The sequence below is a fragment of the Chelonia mydas genome, chromosome 1 (assembly GCF_015237465.2).
Source record: "Chelonia mydas isolate rCheMyd1 chromosome 1, rCheMyd1.pri.v2, whole genome shotgun sequence".
NCBI lineage: Eukaryota > Metazoa > Chordata > Testudines > Cheloniidae > Chelonia > Chelonia mydas.
Window position 1 is genome coordinate 978,480 of NC_057849.1, and position 19,606 is coordinate 998,085.

Below are 19,606 nucleotides of genomic sequence, written 5' to 3' on the forward strand. Positions count from 1 at the left end.
AGGGGGTGTAGGGCTTGGGGGGATATTCTGGGGGAAGACGTCTCCAAGTGAGCTCTTTCCTTGTTCTTTGTTTAAATGCTTGGTGGTGGCAGCATAGGGTTCAAGGCCAAGGCAAAGTTTGTACCTTGGGGAAGTTTTAACCGAAGCTGGTAAGAATAAGCTCAGGGGGTCTTTCATGCAGGTCCTGACATCTGTACCCTAGAGTTCAGAGTGGGAAAGGAACCTTGACAGCATCTGAGGATCACATCAGCCCTTTTAGCCACAGCATCACACTGGGAGTTCACGATGAGCTGGTTTCCACAATGACTCCTAAATCCTTTTCAGGGGCTGTGACGTTATTGACTTGAACTGGGACCGTACAGATCATTGTTGCAACCAAAGTCCTATAGTGGCACTAAATCTTGTATAAAGGGGGTCAAATGAGGTGTCTAAGACAAGATGGTGGTTTGCTGGTTAGGATGATGCTGTCTGTTTGCATGTAACATTTTTGTAGTTGAAGTTATGAACATTGGCTCTGTACTGTCTGTAGTTCAAACTTGTGCTACGCTTCTGGGTGACACCGCAGACAAATTGGTGTCAGCTCTGCCTAGCCTGCTGGATGGCCCATTAAGGACCATCAGCTACACAACTGACCCACTGAGAGAAGGCATACAGGCCTGGGGACTCAGCCAGGTGTTCAGGGCCCTGCCTATGGACAGAACTCTGAGGTGTTTCCAGGCCATGGGATAGGCAGCTTGTCTTTGGGACAAAGAAAGAGAGACCACATGGCAAGAGAATGTAAAAACCTGCTGCAGCTCCTCCATCTTGTCTTCAGTCCTGCTTCTGACCTCTGGAGGGACTTTGCTAAAAAAGGAAGCTTTGAACCAAGGACTGAAGACCCATCCCAGCTGGGGATGTTCTCCAGAGACTTGATTTGAACCTGCCGTTTATTCCATCACTGCTACAAGCCTGAACCAAGAACTTGGCCGTTACTGTGTGTCATTGATTCCATTTCACCCATTCTAGCTCTCATCTCTATCTTTTTCCTTTTATGACTAAACCTTTAGATTTTAGATTTGAAAGGACTGGCAACAGCGTGATTTGTAGGTAAGATCTGATTTGTATATTGACCTTGGTCTGGGGCTTGGTCCTTTGGGATCGAGAGAACCTTTTTCCTTTTACTGGGGTATTGGTTTTCATAACCATCTGTCTCCATAACCAGTGGTCCTGGTGGTGATACTGGGAAATTGGAGTGTCAAAGGAAGTTGCTTGTGTGACTTGTGGTTAGCCAGTGGGGTAAAACCTAAGTCTTCTCTGTTTGGCTGGTTGGGTTTGCCTTGGTGTGCAAAGGAACCCCAGCCTTGGGCTGTAACTGCCCTGCTTTAAGCAATTTGTCCTGAATGGGCACTCTCAGCTGGGTCCCGCTAGAACCAGCCTCGTTACAGGGTCCCTGCGTCCATAATACAGTGCCCTAGTCTGTGGGTCGGGCCTGCATTGCCTGTTCCGAGAGAATAACTTTTCTTGTGACAGTATTAAAACAGGTTTCAGAGTAGCAGCCGTGGTAGTCTGCATCCGCAAAAAGAACAGGAGGACTTGTGGCACCTTAGAGACTAAGACATGTATTTGAGCATAAGCTTTCGTGAGCTGCAGCCCACTTCATCAGTGCCACAAGTCCTCCTTTTCTTTTTGTGTTAAAACAGGTTGTTTGTGTGGGCCCAGCTCATCAAATGTTCCAGATCAGCCGGTGTGCCTGCCCTCCTCAGTGGAACCACTCTGCCAATCTTTGGGCTGTCTGCAAAGTTTTTCTGCAGCGATTTTCTATTTCCTTCCAGATCAGTGATGAAAATATTCAATGGCATCGGGCTTAGAACCCTGCTAAAAACACCCCCGTTCACCCCATGGACAAGGCCAGTTTTTAATCCACTTTACAGGTGCTCTACTGATAATGCAGACTGTTCATTTTTCATATGAGTGTTTTCCCCGCTGAATCCCATGTCTCAGAGAAATTGAAGTTAATTGCATCCATGCAGTTCCCTTGATCAGCCAAACCTGCACTCTCCTTGAAGGATGAAATCGGTTTCATTTGACAAGACCTGATTTCCACAAACCGTGTTGGTGACGGGCGTTATTATATTCCTCGACTTTTTTTGAACTAACCCCAGACCAGCTTTTCCAGTGTTTCCTGACCTTGTCAAATCTTTTTTTTTTAAACCCGCCCCCGCTTTTTTAAATACTTTTCATTTAACACAGAACTGCCCGGTATGTGCCCTTTTGTTTTGGCTCTGCTGCCGACAGGTCGTGTACGTCTACTCCCGAGTGAGGTGTGTGGGTGATCGGTCAGTTTGTAACTCTGGTGTTCGTAACTCTACGGTTCTACTGTGGAGGCTGTTTAACATCCTCCTTGGCCGCTAATGGGCTGGAGACTATTCCATCACCTCACGTGATAGGAGTGCCTCCTACTGCCTCTTTCCCAGTGCAGAACACACCTAGTTCTTCAACACATCTGTTTTCTGCAACATTAAGAAGTTTCCTTTCTCCCTCTAGGAATTGTCTTAAACCTTTCCTAGGATTTCTTTTGTTCTTAATATACTTAATAACCCCCTTTTTGTGATCCTTAGTGCCGCCAAGCACGGCGTTTCCCCTGATGTCTTAAACGTTCCTTATCAATTTTCATAACTTCCCATTTGTATTGCCCGATAGCTATATTCCCTTTTTTCCCATTTGTATCTGTTGCTTTTTTCCCACATAAATGCTGCCTTCACTTTGCCATTGAAAAGGGTTTTTAGCCAAAGTTCTCCACTTCCTAGACTGTGGAATCGTGACTTTTTAGCTATTCAAGAAACTCTTCTTAAAGGACTCCTGCGTTTCATTCCCATTTTTCTGTCTAATATTTTCCTCCCAATCAGTTTTCTTGATAATTTTCCTCAGCTTTGGGGAATTAGCGCTTTTGAAGCACTAAGTGTCTATCGGTATTACTGGTTGGGAACTGTTCTCTGTTTTTTCCAGTTGAATGTAACCAGTTCTATTCTTCTCCTCTCCTCCATCATCTGCCCCCTTCTTTGTCTCTTCTCTAAACTAAACTGTCTCAGACTCAAAACTGAGCACAAATCCAGAGCAGGTTATTCTCCATCCCATTTCTTAGGCATCCGAACATTGTCTTTGATTTGGCCACGACTGCGAACGAGCAGGTGTTTTGTTGACCTGCTTTCATTGGTGCCCGGGTCTTTTCCCTGAGGTGTGTCCTAGTTGGGATGTTTCTCCCTGGCACATGTCTTGGCAAAGGTTTGGGGTTTTTTTACACGCTCAGATTTTGAGTAACCGGTTGAATGGGGACTCCCTATAGCATGGACTCTGTAGCCTGGCTCTCATTGCATTAAGGAACAACGATGGATAACCAGTATCCACTCTCGTGTTTCCTGCTGGTGTCTTTTAAGGGTTCCCACAACACGGCATGTAGAATTATTGATGCATGGAGCACCATCAGCCATGGAATTGGCATTAGTAAGGCCAGTTGTTCATAATTCATTTATCTGACTAATGAAAATGTCGTTTTTCAGTGTGTCAAGAGCGACTAATCTGCTTCCCCCATGAGAACAGCCTCCAGTAGTCCATGTAGTGTCTCAAACTAACATTGTCTCTCCATCCAGGCATTTGTACTGCGACCATCACCCAAGAGCCTGGGCACACCCAGGAAGTTGGGGGAACGTATGGTACATGCAGGAGACACCGTTCTGCCTCAGAGTTGGACACCTTCTCCCATACTCCATGTCTGATTCCAACACAACTGACTTCACCAACCCCTCCACCTTCATCCTGCTGGGCATTCCTGGACTGGAGATAGACCACGTCTGGATCTCCATCCCCTTCTGCACCATGTACGCCATAGCCATCTTGGGGAACTTCACCATCCTGGTCATTGTGAAGATGGAGCAGAGCCTTCATGGGCCCATGTACTATTTCCTCTGCATGCTGGCTGTCAGCGACCTGGTCCTGTCTACATCCACCCTGCCCAAAATGCTGAGCATCTTCTGGTTCAATTCCAGGGACATCGATTTCAATGCCTGCCTCACCCAGATGTACTTCATTCATAGCTTCTTAGTGATGGGCTCTGGGATCCTCGTGGCCATGGCTTTGGATCGCTACGTGGCCATCTGCCATCCCCTGAGACATTCCACCATCCTGACAAACTTTGTGGTGGGCAAGATTGGCCTGGCCATGCTGCTGCGTGGTGGCATGCTCGTACTGCCCTATCCCTTTCTGACAAGGCAGTGGCCATATTGCAGAACCAACATCATCCCCCACACACAGTGCGAGCACATGGCTGTGGTGAAGCTGGCCTGTGCCGACACCCACATCAGTAATTACTACAGCCTCTCTGTGGCATTCTTGGTGACCGGTCTGGATGTGTTTTTTATTGCTGTGTCGTATATCCAGATTCTCAGGGCCATCTTCAGCCTCCCCACAAAGGACGCCAGGCTCAAGACTTTTGGGACCTGCGGCTCCCACCTATTTGTCATTTTAACCTCTTACATCCCAGTTGTCTTCTCCTTCCTCATGCACCGGTTTGGTAACAATGTGGCGGTACATTTCCATGTTCTCATGGCCAACGCGTACCTTCTAATGCCCCCCATGCTGCACCCCATCATCTACGGGGTGAGGACCAAACAGATCCGGGACAGGTTGCTTCGGCTACTTACTCCTAAAGGAACCTAAAGTTTTCTCCTGGTGCTCTGGCTCTCACACCGAGCTCCGTGCAGAGCTGGCTGGTGACATGGTGCTGGGCCCTCTTCCCTGAATCACTTTCCGGACAGTCAAAAAAACAGTAAATGCTTTCCTGACCTTATTGTGCTGTGTCTGTGTGACCAACTGGGGAATAGGTCTATGTATCCACCCCTTGCCCCACCTCTTCTGCCAAGGCCCCGATCCTGCTTTGCCTCTTCCCCCCAAGGCCCTGCCTCTGTCGCTTGCTCCTCTATTCCCCTCCCCCTGTCACTTGATGGATCATTTCCACCTCCCTCCCCTCACCACAGCTACAAGGCAGCATTTTCAGATTTTGTTGGGGGTGGCAACTTTAACCAGGATTCCAAGGGGTACTTAGGGTCTTGAAAACTCTAGTTTTGTTGGCAGATAACTTAGCCATTAGCTGACGGGAGCACTGTATCTAATTCTGATGTAAAAGAAAGAAACTTAAATAAATATTAGACCCACTCAGCTCTGATAATAACACATTCAGACACCTTGTGCCAAGTCACTTAATGGACACAGGTTAGGTTTAAAATATTCATGTATATTCTTACTTTGTTACTACTCTGCAGAGAGAGAGACCCCATCAGGACTCCTGGGTTCTATCTCAGCTCTGGGAGGGGAGTGGGGTGTAGTGCGTTACAGCGGGGGTGGGGAGGGCAGATACATCTGGGGTATCTATGAGAACACCAGAACGGCCCTACTGGTTCAGACCAATGGTCCATCTAGCCCAGTGTCCTGTCTCCCGACAGTGGCCAATGCCAGTTGCCCCAGAGGGAACAAACAGAACAGGGAATTACCGAGTGATTCATCCCCTGTGACCCATTCCCAGCTTCTGGCAAACAGAGGCTAGGGACACCGTCCCTGCCAATCCTGGATAATAGCTATTGATTGACCTATCCCACATGAAGTTATTTAGTTCTTATTGGATCCATGTTATAGTTTTGGCCTTCACAACATCCTGTGGCAAAGAGTTCCACAGGTTGACTGGGAGGAAATACTTCCTTTTGTTTGTTTTAAATCTGCTTCTGACTAATTCTATTGGGTGACCCCTAGATCGTGTGTTATAAGAAGGCGTAAATAACATTTCCTTGTTTACTTTCTCTGCGCCTCTCATGATTTGACAGACCTCTGTCATATCCCCCCTTAGCTGTCTCTTTTCCAAGCTGAAAAGTCCCAGTCTTATTAATCTCTCCTCATATGAAGCTGTCCCATACCCCTAATCGTTTCTGTTGCCCTTCTCCGTACCTTTCTGCACACGGCATTCAAGGTATGGGCCTACCAGGGATTAATATAGAGGCAATATGATATTTTCTGTCTTATTATCTCTCCCTTTCTTTATGATTCCCAACATTCTGTTCATTTGCTTGATTGCCACTGCACTTTGAGGAGATGTTTTAACCCTGTTCACTCCCGTTAGATTGTATGAACTCTCTGTAGCCTGATATCTGTGGGCTTTTCCTGAACTCTTCGCTCATGCTCCTTGTACCGAGGTGCAGTGCAGTGGTATTTTATATAATGTAATATAAAAACTAAAGAATAATAAAGTGGCATGTATTAAACCTGTATTGGGGTATGATTCCATGTATGAGGTCGTGTTTCACATCGGCATTCGAATTCCACGGGCGGATGTCACGGCGCTTGTGGGAACAGAGCTGTGTTCGGGACATGCTGCAGTGCAGAGCAAAGGTGAAGGAGACAAGCGCCCCACAACTGCCATTTTTACTGGCTGTGCAGAGCGGAAAGGACCCCAGACCTATTCTCTGACCCATCACGCCCACGTTGCACTGGGTCTGTCGAGCAGGTGAGCTCCCCAGCAGGAGATGGTACCTGTGAATCCTGAGAGGGAAGTGTCTTCCCTGGGAATCGCCCTCCGGTAGCCGTGCCCCACACCGCTCTCACCCCAGCATCTGCAGCAGTGTCCCACGCTGAGGGCAGACACAGGGGTGCGCACCGTTTATAACACAGCTCTGTGCAACCCCAGGGGGGTTCGCTCAGCTTCTGGCGGAGACGTGGCATCTGAATGTAAACAGGCTGGTGACTTGAGACACGCTAGCCAATGCCTCTCTTCCCCTGGCTGCGCTTCTGCGCTATTTTTCCAGCTTTATGAGAAAACAATAATTGAGGGACCTTCCCAAAGGGAAGTGAGAACTCTTGGGCTCTGTGCTGAGGCACAGAGGAATTGGCTGCTCTGTGTATTTGTGTATATATAAAAATTATACTTGATTAGGAAGAAAAGTAGGGATAAGACCTGTGTCTCCATTGGGTCTTATACCTTGTAAATGCCCAGGATGGAGGCGTAGAGAGTAGACAGACAGATCTGGAGACAGATGGCTGAGGGGAGACACAAGCACTCTCTGCAGACACACGGGGCTGTCGCTAAGGGACCAGAGATCAGGCATTCTCATCAGTAACGATCATCAGATTGTGCAGCACCTTTCACTGAAGGCTCTTGAAAACACCAGCAAAGGAAAGTCCTGTGAACATATCCTCAGTATACAGATAGGTAAACTGAGGCATGGGGAGAGGTGACTTAGCCAAGGTCTCACAGAGATTGAGTGGCAGGATGACAGACAGAACCCAGGAGTCCTGACTTCTTTACTGCAAGCACGGTCTCTCTGGCATGCCAAGAGGGAGATGGACTCCCACTCCGGCCGGGGCTGTTCGCTGGGTGGGATGCAGAGGAATGGCTGGAGGAAGGAGCCTGATTGCAAGAGCTGAACTCTCTGCCTGCCCATCTGGCTCACTGGGGGTATTTGTCTGGTGCAGAGCACCTGGGTTTTTAAGCAGTGGAGTGAGACTGAACAAATTCTCCTGTCCGAGCCCAACAGGGGCACCGTGTTCACCTTTCAGTGTGGCTGCAGACAAAGGCCGTAGGCTTTTAGGCCTTACAAGATAGCTAGAGGCCGTATCCTATGGCTACAGGAAAAGGGTCTGATCCTTTCAGTACGTCCAGGCCCCGGAGATCCCCATGACTGGCCCCGTCGTACGCCTGGTATGGCCTGGTCCCAGGGGGTCCCCAGGAGCTGCCCCAGGTACGACTGGCCCCCAGGGGTCCCCGGGAGCTGCCCCGTTCTGCCCTAGGTCCGTCCAGGGTCATCAGACACTGTAACATTCCCACTGGCGACAAGGGCCAGAGCTGCTGGATGGCGTCTGTCCCAGGGCCCCTCCCTGGCACGGTCTCTCTGCTCTGCATGCAGGAAAAGGGCCTGATCCTTCCACCTCGCTGGAGAATCCCACCAGAACTGAGGCCTGAGCGAAGACTCTCCGCAGCTCGTTAGCTGTGGCATTAGAGCTGAGTTCCTCTCTGTCCGGGGAGTGCTCAACCCCACTCCACCCCAGCCCCCACCCGCACTCCATCGCTCCCCCGTCCCCCACCCCTGTCCTGTCTCTTTCCTGCATCTTTCTGCCCCTTCCCTCAAGTGCACCCCATCCCCACTCCTCCCCCTCCCTCCCAGCACCTCCTGGGGTGGGTGGGAGGCCCGGGGAGGATTTGCTTGGCAGGGCTGCCGGGGGGTGAGACGCGCCGGGGTAGCGAGGGGAACAGGGCTGCCAAGAGGTGCTAAGCAGCCGGTATTTTTCCCATGAGCGCGCCAGCCCTGGGGCCCCCACAGACTCGGTGTCTGCGAGCGGAGGAGCAGTGTCAGCCCTCGGGTGGCTTCGTGCAGGCCCCTGGCGGAAGCCGAGGCTCCTGCAGGGTCCGGCAGCAGATGAGCCGGGTTTGAGAAAGGCAGCGGCGCCGAACTGCGTTTGTGGATCTAGCCCTGGCTGCCTTTCTGCACGATGCTTTAGTCAAGCACAAGTTACGGTTGGTCAAAGCCAGGGGGGCTGGCTGGCGACGCTTGGAGGAAAAAGCCGAGTTCCTGGACACTCACCTCTCACTTTCACAAACTTTCCCCTCTTCTCTTTGTACAAGGAGCAGGCTCCCTGGGGCAACACAGGTTTTTATCTGCTCTCTACCCGTCCTCCAGTGGCTCCAGCGTCCCAGCTGCTTGCCCTGCTCGAACCCGGGCAACGCCCCGTCCTTCGGTGGCTGGCAGCTGTAGCAGCGTCATGGGAGGAGACCCTGGTGTGGTGCTGTATGACTGAATGCGGCCATTTTTGCCAAGTATGATTATCCTGTTTCTATGCATCTATCAGCTTTGTGTCTGAAGTCATTATTGACAATCTACGGGTATCTTACACCTTAACCTCTGCGGCCAGGACGAGAAGCAATGGGCTTAAATTGCAGCCAGGGAGGTGTAGGCTGGACATTAGGAAAGACTTCCTAGCTGTCAGGGTGGCTAAGCCCTGGAATAAATTGCCCAGGGAGGTTGTGGAATCTCCATCCCTGGAGGTTTTCAAGAACAGGTTGGACACACACGTGTCAGGGCTGGTCTAGGTGGTGCTGGTCCTGCCAGGAGGGCAGGGGACTGGACTAGATGACCTCTGGAGGTCCCTTCCAGTTCTATGATTCTATGTGTTGTGTTCCTGGGAAACACCCCTCAGGTGGCTAAGGCCGTACGTTGGTGGCCCTTCGAGGACACTTAGTGATCACAAAGGGCCACAGAAGAAACGCGCCTCTGCAAGAATATGGGAAATGGCTGATCCTGTGAGTCATCAGAGCATGTAAGGACCTGGGATACGCTCATGTGACCCTGGACTCATCTCATCTTCTCTGCACTGGCTTTCCAAGAAGGAAGCTCTCAACAAGGACAGGTGACCCCAGCCTGCTTGTGTAATTTCTAGAGAGGCTTTTGCAAGCTCGCAGTGCCTTCCATCACTGCGATGAAAGTAAACAAGCAAGAGAGGACTGAAAACTGAGCTGTGTGGAAACCTGTTTTGTGGCCACAGTTTCTGTAATGAATTCCTCCCGTTTAAGAACTGCAGCTCCACTGATCACGAGACACAAATAGCCTCAGTGTGTTTCAAATACAACCCAGAGGAGCAATGCCAGTTCATGGCCAGAACAGTGGTGCTGGGGGTGTGGCGGTGTCAGGACTCCCAGTTCCTATTCTCAGCTCTGCCACCGACTCCTTGTGTGTCCTTGGGTAAATCACTTTACCTCTGCAGGACTCAGTCCATCCATGACACGGGGATAACGCTGCCTAGCAGCCTAGCTACAGAGCTTCTAAATGTAGTGATCAAAAGCGTCTTGTAGAGAAGACGTTAGACTCAGCTTCCCTGTCCAGCTTCAGCCCCTGGGCAACGCGTCCCCTGCAGTTCCAGATAAGGTGTCCGTATACCTGTGTAAATAGCCGGCTAATGTCAGGTGGGCAGTTTATCTCCTGCCCTGTGAGCTATGGAAGCCACCCCACCTCTGCCCAGCATCCCGTCTTCCCAGCTAATGCAGGGGCTGATCCTTCTGCCTCTCTCAGCTCTTGTCCTCCCAGCTTCAAAGCTGATCCCTTGCCCTGCTCCCGAGGCCTGGCTCAGGACAAAGGGCTCCCAGCCCATCCCCTTTGCAGGGACCCTGCCTTCTGCAGGCCCCCAGCTGGGAGGAACACAAGGGAGCTGAAAGCTAAGGAAATGGGCCACACAATGGTCTCTGCCCTCAGGACCTTGTAGCTGAGCTTCAGGGCCCACAAGCCGTGTGATGCACAACCTCGTCTGCCTCCCACACAGCCCTTCTCCCCCCCTCAGCTGCTTTTATACGGCTTCCTGGCTTCCCTCGCCGATCCCGACGGGCTGTCGGCCCCAGCGCGGCATCCTCGCTGCACTCACTGCAGGCTCCTTGCCAGGCTGCAGCAGCTCTCGTCCCAGCCCCGGAGCAGATGGAGCCCAACTGGGGGGCGGGGAGGTGGAGGTGACCCAGCGAGTGACGGGGAGGGGAGAAAAAGAGCGAGCAGCAGCAGTGGGCATTTGGGGCAAGAGGCGGAAAGGGAGTGGGGCAAAGAGGCAGGAGGTGGAGCAGGGGCTGTGGCCTTGAGGGAAGATGTGTACCAGGGGCACGGCCTTGTGGGGAGAAGCGGGGTAAGAGGCAGGGATCCAAGGGTCATGGTGGCTAGTTCTCTGAAAACATCCACTCAATGGGCAGCGGCCTTCAAAGAAGCGAACAGACTATTGGGAATCACAAGGAAAGGGAGAGAAAATAAGGCAGAAAATATCAGATTGACTCTCTAGAAATCCCTGGTACACCCATATCTTGAATACTGCGCGCAGATGTGGTTGCCCCATCTCAAAAAAGATTTATTGGCATTGGAAAAGGTTCAAAAAAGGGCAATGAAAATCATTAGGGGGATGGAACGGCTTCCATATGAGGAGAGGTTAATAAGACTGGGACTTTTCAGTTTGGAAAAGAGGTGACTAAGGGGGGATATGAGAGAGGTCTATAAAATCATGACTGGTGTGGAGAAAGGAAATAAGGAAGTGGTATTTACTCCTTCTCATAACACAAGAACTAGGGGTCACTAAATGAAATTAATAGGCAGCAGGTTTAAAACAAAGAGAAGGAAGTATTTCTTCACACAACACACAGCCAACCTGTGGAACTCCTTGCCAGAGCATGTTGTGAAGGTCCATCAATGGCCAAGATGGGAAGGGATGGAGTCTGTTTGCCAGCAGCTGGAAATGGGTGACGGGGGATGGATCACCTGATGATTGCCTGTTCTCTTCATTCCCTCTGGGGCACCTGGCACTGGCCACTGCCGGAAGACAGGACACTGGGCTGGATGGATCCTTGATCTGACCCAGTCTGGCCATTCTTATGTTCTTATATTTGCAGAGGTCCAGTGATCAGGAATGAGAAGGGTGGCAAACCAATGAGATCTACACTGCCCGACTCCCCAGTTTGTCGCACTGACACAGCACAGTAAGGTCAGGAAAGGGTCTAATGCAGGGCGGGGGTGTTGGATAAGGGGTGGGAGGTCCCGGGGGCAGTCAGGAGAGAGGGGGCAGTTGGATGGGGTGGAGGTTCTGGGGGGCGCTGTCAGGGGATGGGGAACAGGGGGGTTGGATATGCGTGGGAGTTCTGGGGGGCCAGTCAGGGGGCAGGGTGTGGATAGGGGGTCAGGAAAGTCAGGGGACAGGGAGCAGGGGGGATTGGATAGGGGGTGGGGTCCCAGAGCGGCAGTTAGGGGAGGGGGCGGTGAGGGGACAAGGGGGGGGGGGGCTGATGGGGGGGTTCTGAGGGGGTCATTCGGGGTTAGGAAGTGGGAGGGGCGAATAGGGGGCAGGGCCAGGCTGTTTGGGGAGGCACAGCCTTCCCTACCAGGCCGTCCATACAGTTTTGCAGCTCCAATGGGGCCCTTGGGCCAAAAGTTTTCCCACCCCTGGTCTAATGTCTCCCTGACTGCCCAGTCAGTGATTCAGGGAAGAGAGCACAGCACCAAGTCACCAGCCAGCTCTGCACAGAGCTCAGTCTGAGAGCCAGAGCACCAGGAAAAAACTTTAAATCCCTTTATGAGTGAAGAGCCGGAGTAGCCTGCCCCGGATCTGTTTGGTCCTCACCCCGTAGATGATGGGGTTGAGCGTGGCGGGCAGCAGGAGGTACATGTTGGCAACGAGAATGTGGAAATACAGGGGCACATTTTGGCCAAAGCGGTGTGTGAGGGAGGAGAAGAGAGCTGGGATGTAAAAGGTTAAGATGGCACAGAGGTGGGAGCTGCAGGTCCTCAAAGCCTTGAGCCGGGCGTCCTTCGTGGGGAGGCTGAAGATGGCCCTGAGGATCTGGATATAGGACACAGCGATAAAAATCATATCCAGACCCCTGACACAGAGTACCACAAAGAGGCCGTAGTAACTACTGACGCGGGTGTCGCCACAGGCCAGCTTCACCACGGCTATGTGCTCGCAGTACGAGTGGGGGATGATATTGGTTCTGCAATATGGCCACTGCCTCGCCAGGAGGAGAAAGGGCAATGCGACCATGCCGCCACGTAGCACCAAGGCCAGTCCAATCTTGGCCACCACGAGGTTTGTCAGGATGGTGGAATGTCTCAGGGGATCACAGATGGCCACGTAGCGATCAAATGCCATAGCCACGAAGATCCCAGACTCCATCACTGAGAAGCAGTGAAGGAAGTACATCTGGGTGAGGCAGGAACTGAAATCGATGTCCCTGGAATTGAACCAGAAGATGCTCAGGATATTGGGCAGGGTGGATGTAGACAGGACCAGGTCGGTGATGGCCAGCATGCAGAGGAAATAGTACATGGGCCCATGGAGGCTTGGTTCTGTCTTGACAATGAACAGGATGATGAAGTTTCCCAAGACGGCTATGATGTACATGGTGGAGAAGGGGATGGAGATCCAGACATGGGCCGCCTCTAGGCCAGGAATGCCCAGCAGGATGAAGGTGGAGGGGTTGGTGAAGTCGGTTTTGTTGGAATCTGACATGGAGTAAGGGAAAAGGTGTTCAACTCTGAGGCGTTCCCAGAGCCAAGGGTGATGTTCGCAGTACAAAAGCCTGGATGGAGAGACAATGTTAATATGAGCCACTACATGCCCTACCGGATACTTTCCCGATGGGTGAAGCAGATTGGTCGCTGTTGCAGCTCTTGGGGGCAGCTGGCAGAGCAGAAAGTAAAGGAGGACTTGTGGCACCTTAGAGACTAACCAATTTATTTGAGCATAAGTTTCGTGAGCTACAGCTCACTTCATCGGATGCATGAAGTGGAAAGTACAGTGGGGAGATTTATATACACAGAGAACACGAAACAATGGGTGTTACCATACACGCCATAACGAGAGTGATCAGGTAAGGTGAGCTATTACCAGCAGGGGAGAGTGTAAGGGGAACGTTTTGTAGTGATAATCAAGGTGGGCTATTTCCAGCAGTTGACAAGAAACATCTGAGGAACAGTGGGGGGCGAGGAGCGGGAATAAACATGGGGAAATAATTTTACTTTGTGTAATGACACATCCACTCCCAGTCTTTATTCAAGCCTAAGTTAATTGTATTCAGTTTGCATATTAATTCCAATTCAGCAGTCTCTCCTAGGAGTCTGTTTCTGAAGTTTTTTTGTTGAAGAATTGTCACTTTTAGGTCTGTAATCGAGTAACCAAAGAGCACAAGAACAAATCTGCACAGACACACCCCTGGAACCCCGACCTGGGGTATTCTATCTGCTACCCAAGATCCATAAACCTGGAAATCCTGGGCGCCCCATCATCTCAGGCATTGAACCCTGACAGCAGGATTGTCTGGCTATGTAGACTCCCTCCTCAGGCCCTACGCTACCAGCACTCCCAGCTATCTTCGAGACACCACTGACTTCCTGAGGAAACTACAATCCACCGGTGATCTTCCTGAAAACACCATCCTGGCCACTATGGATGTAGAAGCCCTCTACACCAACATTCCACACAAAGATGGACTACAAGCCATCAGGAACAGCATCCCCGATAATGTCACGGCAAACCTGGTGGCTGAACTTTGCGACTTTGTCCTCACCCACAACTATTTCACATTTGGGGAAAATGTATACCTTGAAATAGGCGGCACTGCTATGGGTACCCGCATGGCCCCACGGTATGCCAACATTTTTATGGCTGACTTAGAACAATGCTTCCTCAGCTCTTGTCCCCTAATGCCCCTACTCTACTTGCGCTACATTGATGACATCTTCATCATCTGGACCCATGGCAAAGAAGCCCTTGAGGAATTCCACCATGATTTCAACAATTTCCATCCCACCATCAACCTCAGCCTGGACCACTCCACACAAGAGTTCCACTTCTTGAACATTATGGTGCTAATAAGCGATGGTGACATAAACACCACCCTATACCGGAAACCTACTGACCGCTATTCCTACCTACATGCCTCCAGCTTTCACCCTGACCACATCACACGATCCATTGTCTACAGCCAAGCGCTACGATACAACCGCATTTGCTCCAACCCCTCAGACAAACACCTACAAGATCTCTATCAAGCGTTCTTACAACTATAATACCCACCTGCTGAAGTGAAGAAACAGATTGACAGAGCCAGAATGGTACCCAGAAGTCACCTACTACAGGACAGGCCCAACAAAGAAAATAACAGAACGCCACTAGCCGTCACCTTCAGCCCCCAACTAAAACCTCTCCAACGCATCATCAAGGATCTACAACCTATCCTGAAGGACGATCCATCACTCTCATAGATCTTGGGAGACACACCAGTCCTTGCCTACAGACAGCCCCCGAACCTGAAGCAAATACTCACCAGCAACCACACACCACACAACAGAACCACTAACCCAGGAACCTATCCTTGCAACAAAGCCCGTTGCCAACTGTGCCCACATATCTATTCAGGGGACACCATCATAGGGCGTAATCACGTCAGCCACACTATCAGAGGCTCGTTCACCTGCACATCCACCAATGTGATATATGCCATCATGTGCCAGCAATGCCCCTCTGCCATGTACATTGGCCAAACTGGACAGTCTGTATGCAAAAGAATAAATGGACACAAATCAGATGTCAAGAATTATAACGTTCAAAAACCGGTTGGAGAACACTTCAGTCTCTCTGGTCACGCGATTACAGACCTAAAAGTGGCAATTCTTCAACACAAAAACTTCAAAAACAGACTCCAAGGAGAGACTGCTGAATTGGAATTAATTTGCAAACTGGATACAATTAACATAGGCTTGAATAGAGACTGGGAGTGGATGTGTCATTCCACAAAGTAAAACTATTTCCCCATGTTTATTTCCCCTCCTCACCCCCCCCTGTTCCTCAGACGTTCTTGTCAACTGCTGGAAATGGCCCACCTTGATTATCACTACAAAAGGTTCCCCCCACCCCCGGCACGCTCTCCTGCTGGTAATAGCTCATCTTACCTGATCAGTTGGGGATTGATCCTGCTTTGAGCAGGGGGTTGGACTAGGTGACCTCCTGAGGTCCCTTCCAACCCTGATATTCTAAGATTCTATGATCACTCTGGTTACAGTCTGTATGGTAGCACCCATTGTTTCATGTTCTCTGCGTATATAAATCTCCCCACTGTATTTTCCACTGCGTGCATCCGATGAAGTGAGCTGTAGCTCACGAAAGCTTGTGCTCAAATAAATTTGTTAGTCTCTAAGGTGCCACAAGTCCTCCTTTTCCTTTTGTGGATACAGACTAACACGGCTGCTCCTCTGAAACCTGGCAGAGCAGAGAGATTCGTGGGACGGCTGGTGGAGCGGAGCGGAGCCCCACGGAGAGGTGGGGCAATCGGCTTTGGACCACGTAAGGTGCCCCTGAACCCCTCATCTCCACCCAGGGTGGGAGGTAAAACTCTGCAGATAAACTTTCAAACTCTGACTGCTCCACTGACCAGGGACAGAGACTTTTGGGTTTTGGGACTTTTGGGAGTCTGGGTGACTTTTGGGTTGCTGGACTCAAGAACCAAAGGGAAAGGAAACAGCCCAATTTGCTTGGGGTGGGTTTCTTGCTCATGGGTTGTGTTATGAATTCTGTTTGTGGTGTCTGCCCAACATAATGCCACATTGTTTCTCTCTGTTATTAAAAGGCTTTTGCTACACTCAGACGCTGTGCTTCCGAGAGGGGAAGTATTGCCTCTTGGAGGCGCCCAGCGGGGGTGGTATATATTTCTCCCAGGTCACTGGGTGGGGGCTCGAGCCGGTTTGCATTGTGTTATTGGAATGGATCCCCTAGATACTGACCCCGGCCCTTGTTGCTGCCGACTCTGATCGGCAGAAGGGTTACACAAACACCAGAAACATAAATGATTAAAAATTAAAGGGAAAGGTTTTAAATAAGGATTTGACAAGGTTAGGAAAAAATGGAAAATCTGGCATGGGATTAGTTAACAAAAAGTCTAGGAATATAATTAATGCAAGTCACCAACAGGGTTATGGAAACAGGTCTTGCCAAAAAAGTGTATCCTTTAATGGCTGTACACGTTTGGTTGACCAAGGGAATTGTACATGTACAATAGACTTCGATGTCTCTGAGGCATTTGATGTAGTCGGGGAAAACAGTCAGATAAAAACACTATCCAATATCAGTAGAGCAGATGTAAAATAGGTTAAAAACTGGCTAACTGACAGATCTCAGGAAGCAGCTGTCAATGGGGCGTTGCAGGGAATGGGGCTGATTCGAGTGCAGTTCTGCAGGGATGAGTTCTGGGCCCAATGCTATTCAATATTTTCATCAATGATATGGAAGCAAATAGAAAATCACTGTAGATAAAATAGCAGAGGACCCAAAACTGGCAGAGTGGTTACAATGAGGCAGCCACAGCAGACACAAATGTTTTAATACAGTCAAATGCAAAGTTATCACCTTGGAAAAGGGAACACAGGCCCGACCTACACACTCGATCACTATATTATGGAATTGAGGGACCCTGAAAAGGATTTAGGGGTCATTGTGGATAACCAACTCATTGTAGTGGTGAGTTGGAGGAGGGGAAGGATTTTACCTCTGCATATGGAATTGGAGAAACCGAATGCATCCAGTTCCGGGGTCCAGATTTCAAAATTTGAAAATTTGGAGAATGTGCAGAAAAGAGCCACAAAAAAGATTGGAGGCTGCAGAAAATGCAGGCCAGTGAGAGACTTAAAGAGCTTCATCTGTTTGGAAGTGGTGGGTTCCCCAAGTCCCCATGTCTTCAGATCCAGACCGGATGCTTTTTTGGAAGATCTGCTTGAGGGCCTGTCTACACTTAAAATGCTAGTGCGGCACTGCCATAGCTCTTCAGTGAAGACACTACTTATCCGGCAGCATAGGTAATCCACCTCCCTGAGAGGCGGTAGCTAGGTTGACTTCATGGTGGGGTCTTCACCGGGGTTAGGTTGATATAGCTACATGTCTCAGGGGAGTGGATTTATTGGCTACTGCAAAAAAAAATTACAGTTTTAGGTTGCATTAACAGCATGCAAGTCACCGCAGATGATAATATTCCTCTACTCAGTGCTTGTTAGGCTTCAGCTGGAGTATTGCGTCCAGTTTCGGTCACCAACGTATAGGAAGGATCCAGAGGAATTGGAAAGGATCCAAAGGGGAGAGACAAAGATAATCAAAGGGGTGGAATGCAAGCCACACGAGCAAAGGCTGAAGGAACTGGATATGTTTAGTTTGGAAAAGGAGAGGCTGAGCGGGGCCATGACAGAGGTCTTCAGATCTTTGAAAGGCTGCCATAACAAAAAAAGTTGGAGGAAAGTTGTTCTGTGTGGCCACAGAGGTGGGAAAAGAGTCAGTGGGTTCAGACTCCAGCTGAGCAGATTTAGATGAAATCTCAGGAAAAACTTCCTAGCTGTAAAACCAGGAGGACAATGGAACAGACGTGGAAGCTCCTTTGCTAGAAGTTTTCCAAAGAAGGTTGGATACTCATCTGTCCTGGATGGTTTAGATGAAACAAATCCTGCATCTTGGCGGGGGGTTAGACTAGCTGACCCTCGCGGTCCCTTCTCACCCTGTGGCTCTATGATTCTATGATGTGAAATTGTACCGTAGACCAGGTCTTAGTCAAACACAAGTCTTTGGCCTCAATACAGGGGAAAGTGGGTGAAATGTAACATCTTGTATGATACAGGAGGTAATAGGGGATGATCTACTGGTGCCTTCTGACCATGAAGCCTATGAATCTATCGATAAATAAACTAGATCAAGCATTTATATTTACTCTGTCTCACCACTCACAAACAAGGGACCATTCAGTTACATTTCAGAGCAGCAGCCGTGTTAGTCTGTATTTGCAAAAAGAAAAGGAGTACTTGTGGCACCTTAGAGATGGTAATAGCTCACCTTACCTGATCACTCTCTTGTTACAGTCTGTATGGTAACACCCACTGTTTCATGTTCTCTGTGTATATAAATCTCCCCACTCTATTTTCCACTGAAATGCATCCGATGAAGTGAGCTGTAGCTCACGAAAGCTTTTGCTCAAATAAATTGGTTCGTCTTTAAGGTGCCACAAGTCCTCCTTTTCTTCCAGTTACATTGAAAGTCTGAACAGATAACACTGATGAAAGAAAATTTTATGGCTGCGCAGAGCGGAAAGGAACACAGTCTTACTCTCTAGCCCATCATGCCCATGTTGCCCTGGGTTTGTCGAGCAGGTGAGCTCCTCAGCAAGAGATGGTACCTGTGAATCCTGAGACGGAAGTGTCTTCCCTGGGAATCCCAATCCGGTAGCCGTGTCCCACATCGCTCTCACCCCAGCATCTGAAGCAACATCCCACGCCGAGAGCTGACAGAGGGCTGAGCACCGTTTATAATATAGCTCTGTGCAATCCCTGTGGGGTTTGTTCAGCCTCTAGAGGAGAAGCAGCATATGGAATGAAACAGGCTAGAGACTGGAGGCAGTCTAGCCAATGTCTCTTTCCATGTCTGCATTTCTGTGTTATTTATCCAGCTTTAGGAGTAAACAGCAATGATGGGATCTTCCCAAACGGAGATGAGAACTCTTGGGCTCTGTGTTCAGGGAGAGAGGAACTGGCTGCTCTTGTAATGTGTGTTTGTTTAAAAACTATAGTTCATTACTGTGACGTTGCACTCCATATGCTCTACGAAAATAGGCTTATGAGTCTGAAAAGGACAGAGCTGGGATATGCTTTATGCAAAAGGTCTCTTGTAACATATCATTGGAAAATTTATAATGTGCTAAATTTCATTTTCCTATTCGTATGCATGTATCGTTCTTATTTCTGACTTTAGAAATATAAGGTATAAACTTGTACTACTAACCTAGTCAGATTAAGTGGAGACCATTAAGAGTGCTTCAGAAAGAATGAGTTGTAAATGGCTCGTTTACCTGCAAGCCTTCCTGTGTACATGTGGGCCAGCTGGTGGGTAATGAAGAATGAGGTCTCCCATGGACAAGTGACCATGTCACCCGATACTGAAATCCATCTTAAATCTTGTACTTTTCCATTTAGAAGGAGGGGTGGGGGCCAAGCACAGAGAAAAGACTCCCGCCTTGTGCCAAAGCTATAAAAGGGGGTGGAGCAGGACAAAG

The 19,606-nt window shown here is 49.6% G+C and overlaps 2 protein-coding genes and 1 long non-coding RNA gene across 3 annotated transcripts; 2 read left to right on the top strand and 1 right to left on the bottom strand.

The window, feature by feature from the left end:
- The first annotated feature begins 3,744 nt into the window (after nucleotides 1-3,744).
- Nucleotides 3,745-4,692, top strand: LOC119565118 (olfactory receptor 52K2-like). Its single transcript, XM_037889540.1, has one exon. It carries the CDS (start codon nucleotides 3,745-3,747, stop codon nucleotides 4,690-4,692), a length of 948 nt encoding a protein of 315 aa, XP_037745468.1.
- Nucleotides 4,693-11,659: 6,967 nt separating this feature from the next.
- On the top strand, nucleotides 11,660-11,955 carry LOC122462536. The gene is made up of 2 exons (XR_006285146.1): nucleotides 11,660-11,695; nucleotides 11,877-11,955. It is a non-coding gene; the product is annotated as an uncharacterized LOC122462536 (long non-coding RNA).
- Nucleotides 11,956-12,090: 135 nt separating this feature from the next.
- On the bottom strand, nucleotides 12,091-13,038 carry LOC119565119 (olfactory receptor 52M1-like). Its single transcript, XM_037889541.1, has one exon. The coding sequence runs from the start codon at nucleotides 13,036-13,038 to the stop codon at nucleotides 12,091-12,093; it is 948 nt and encodes a 315-aa protein (XP_037745469.1).
- Nucleotides 13,039-19,606: the final 6,568 nt, after the last annotated feature.

Bases quoted from the DNA above. Each gene is read 5' to 3' on its own strand.
- LOC119565118 (XM_037889540.1), top strand. From the start codon at position 3,745: ATGTCTGATTCCAACACAACTGACTTCACCAACCCCTCCACCTTCATC.
- LOC119565119 (XM_037889541.1), bottom strand. From the start codon at position 13,038: ATGTCAGATTCCAACAAAACCGACTTCACCAACCCCTCCACCTTCATC.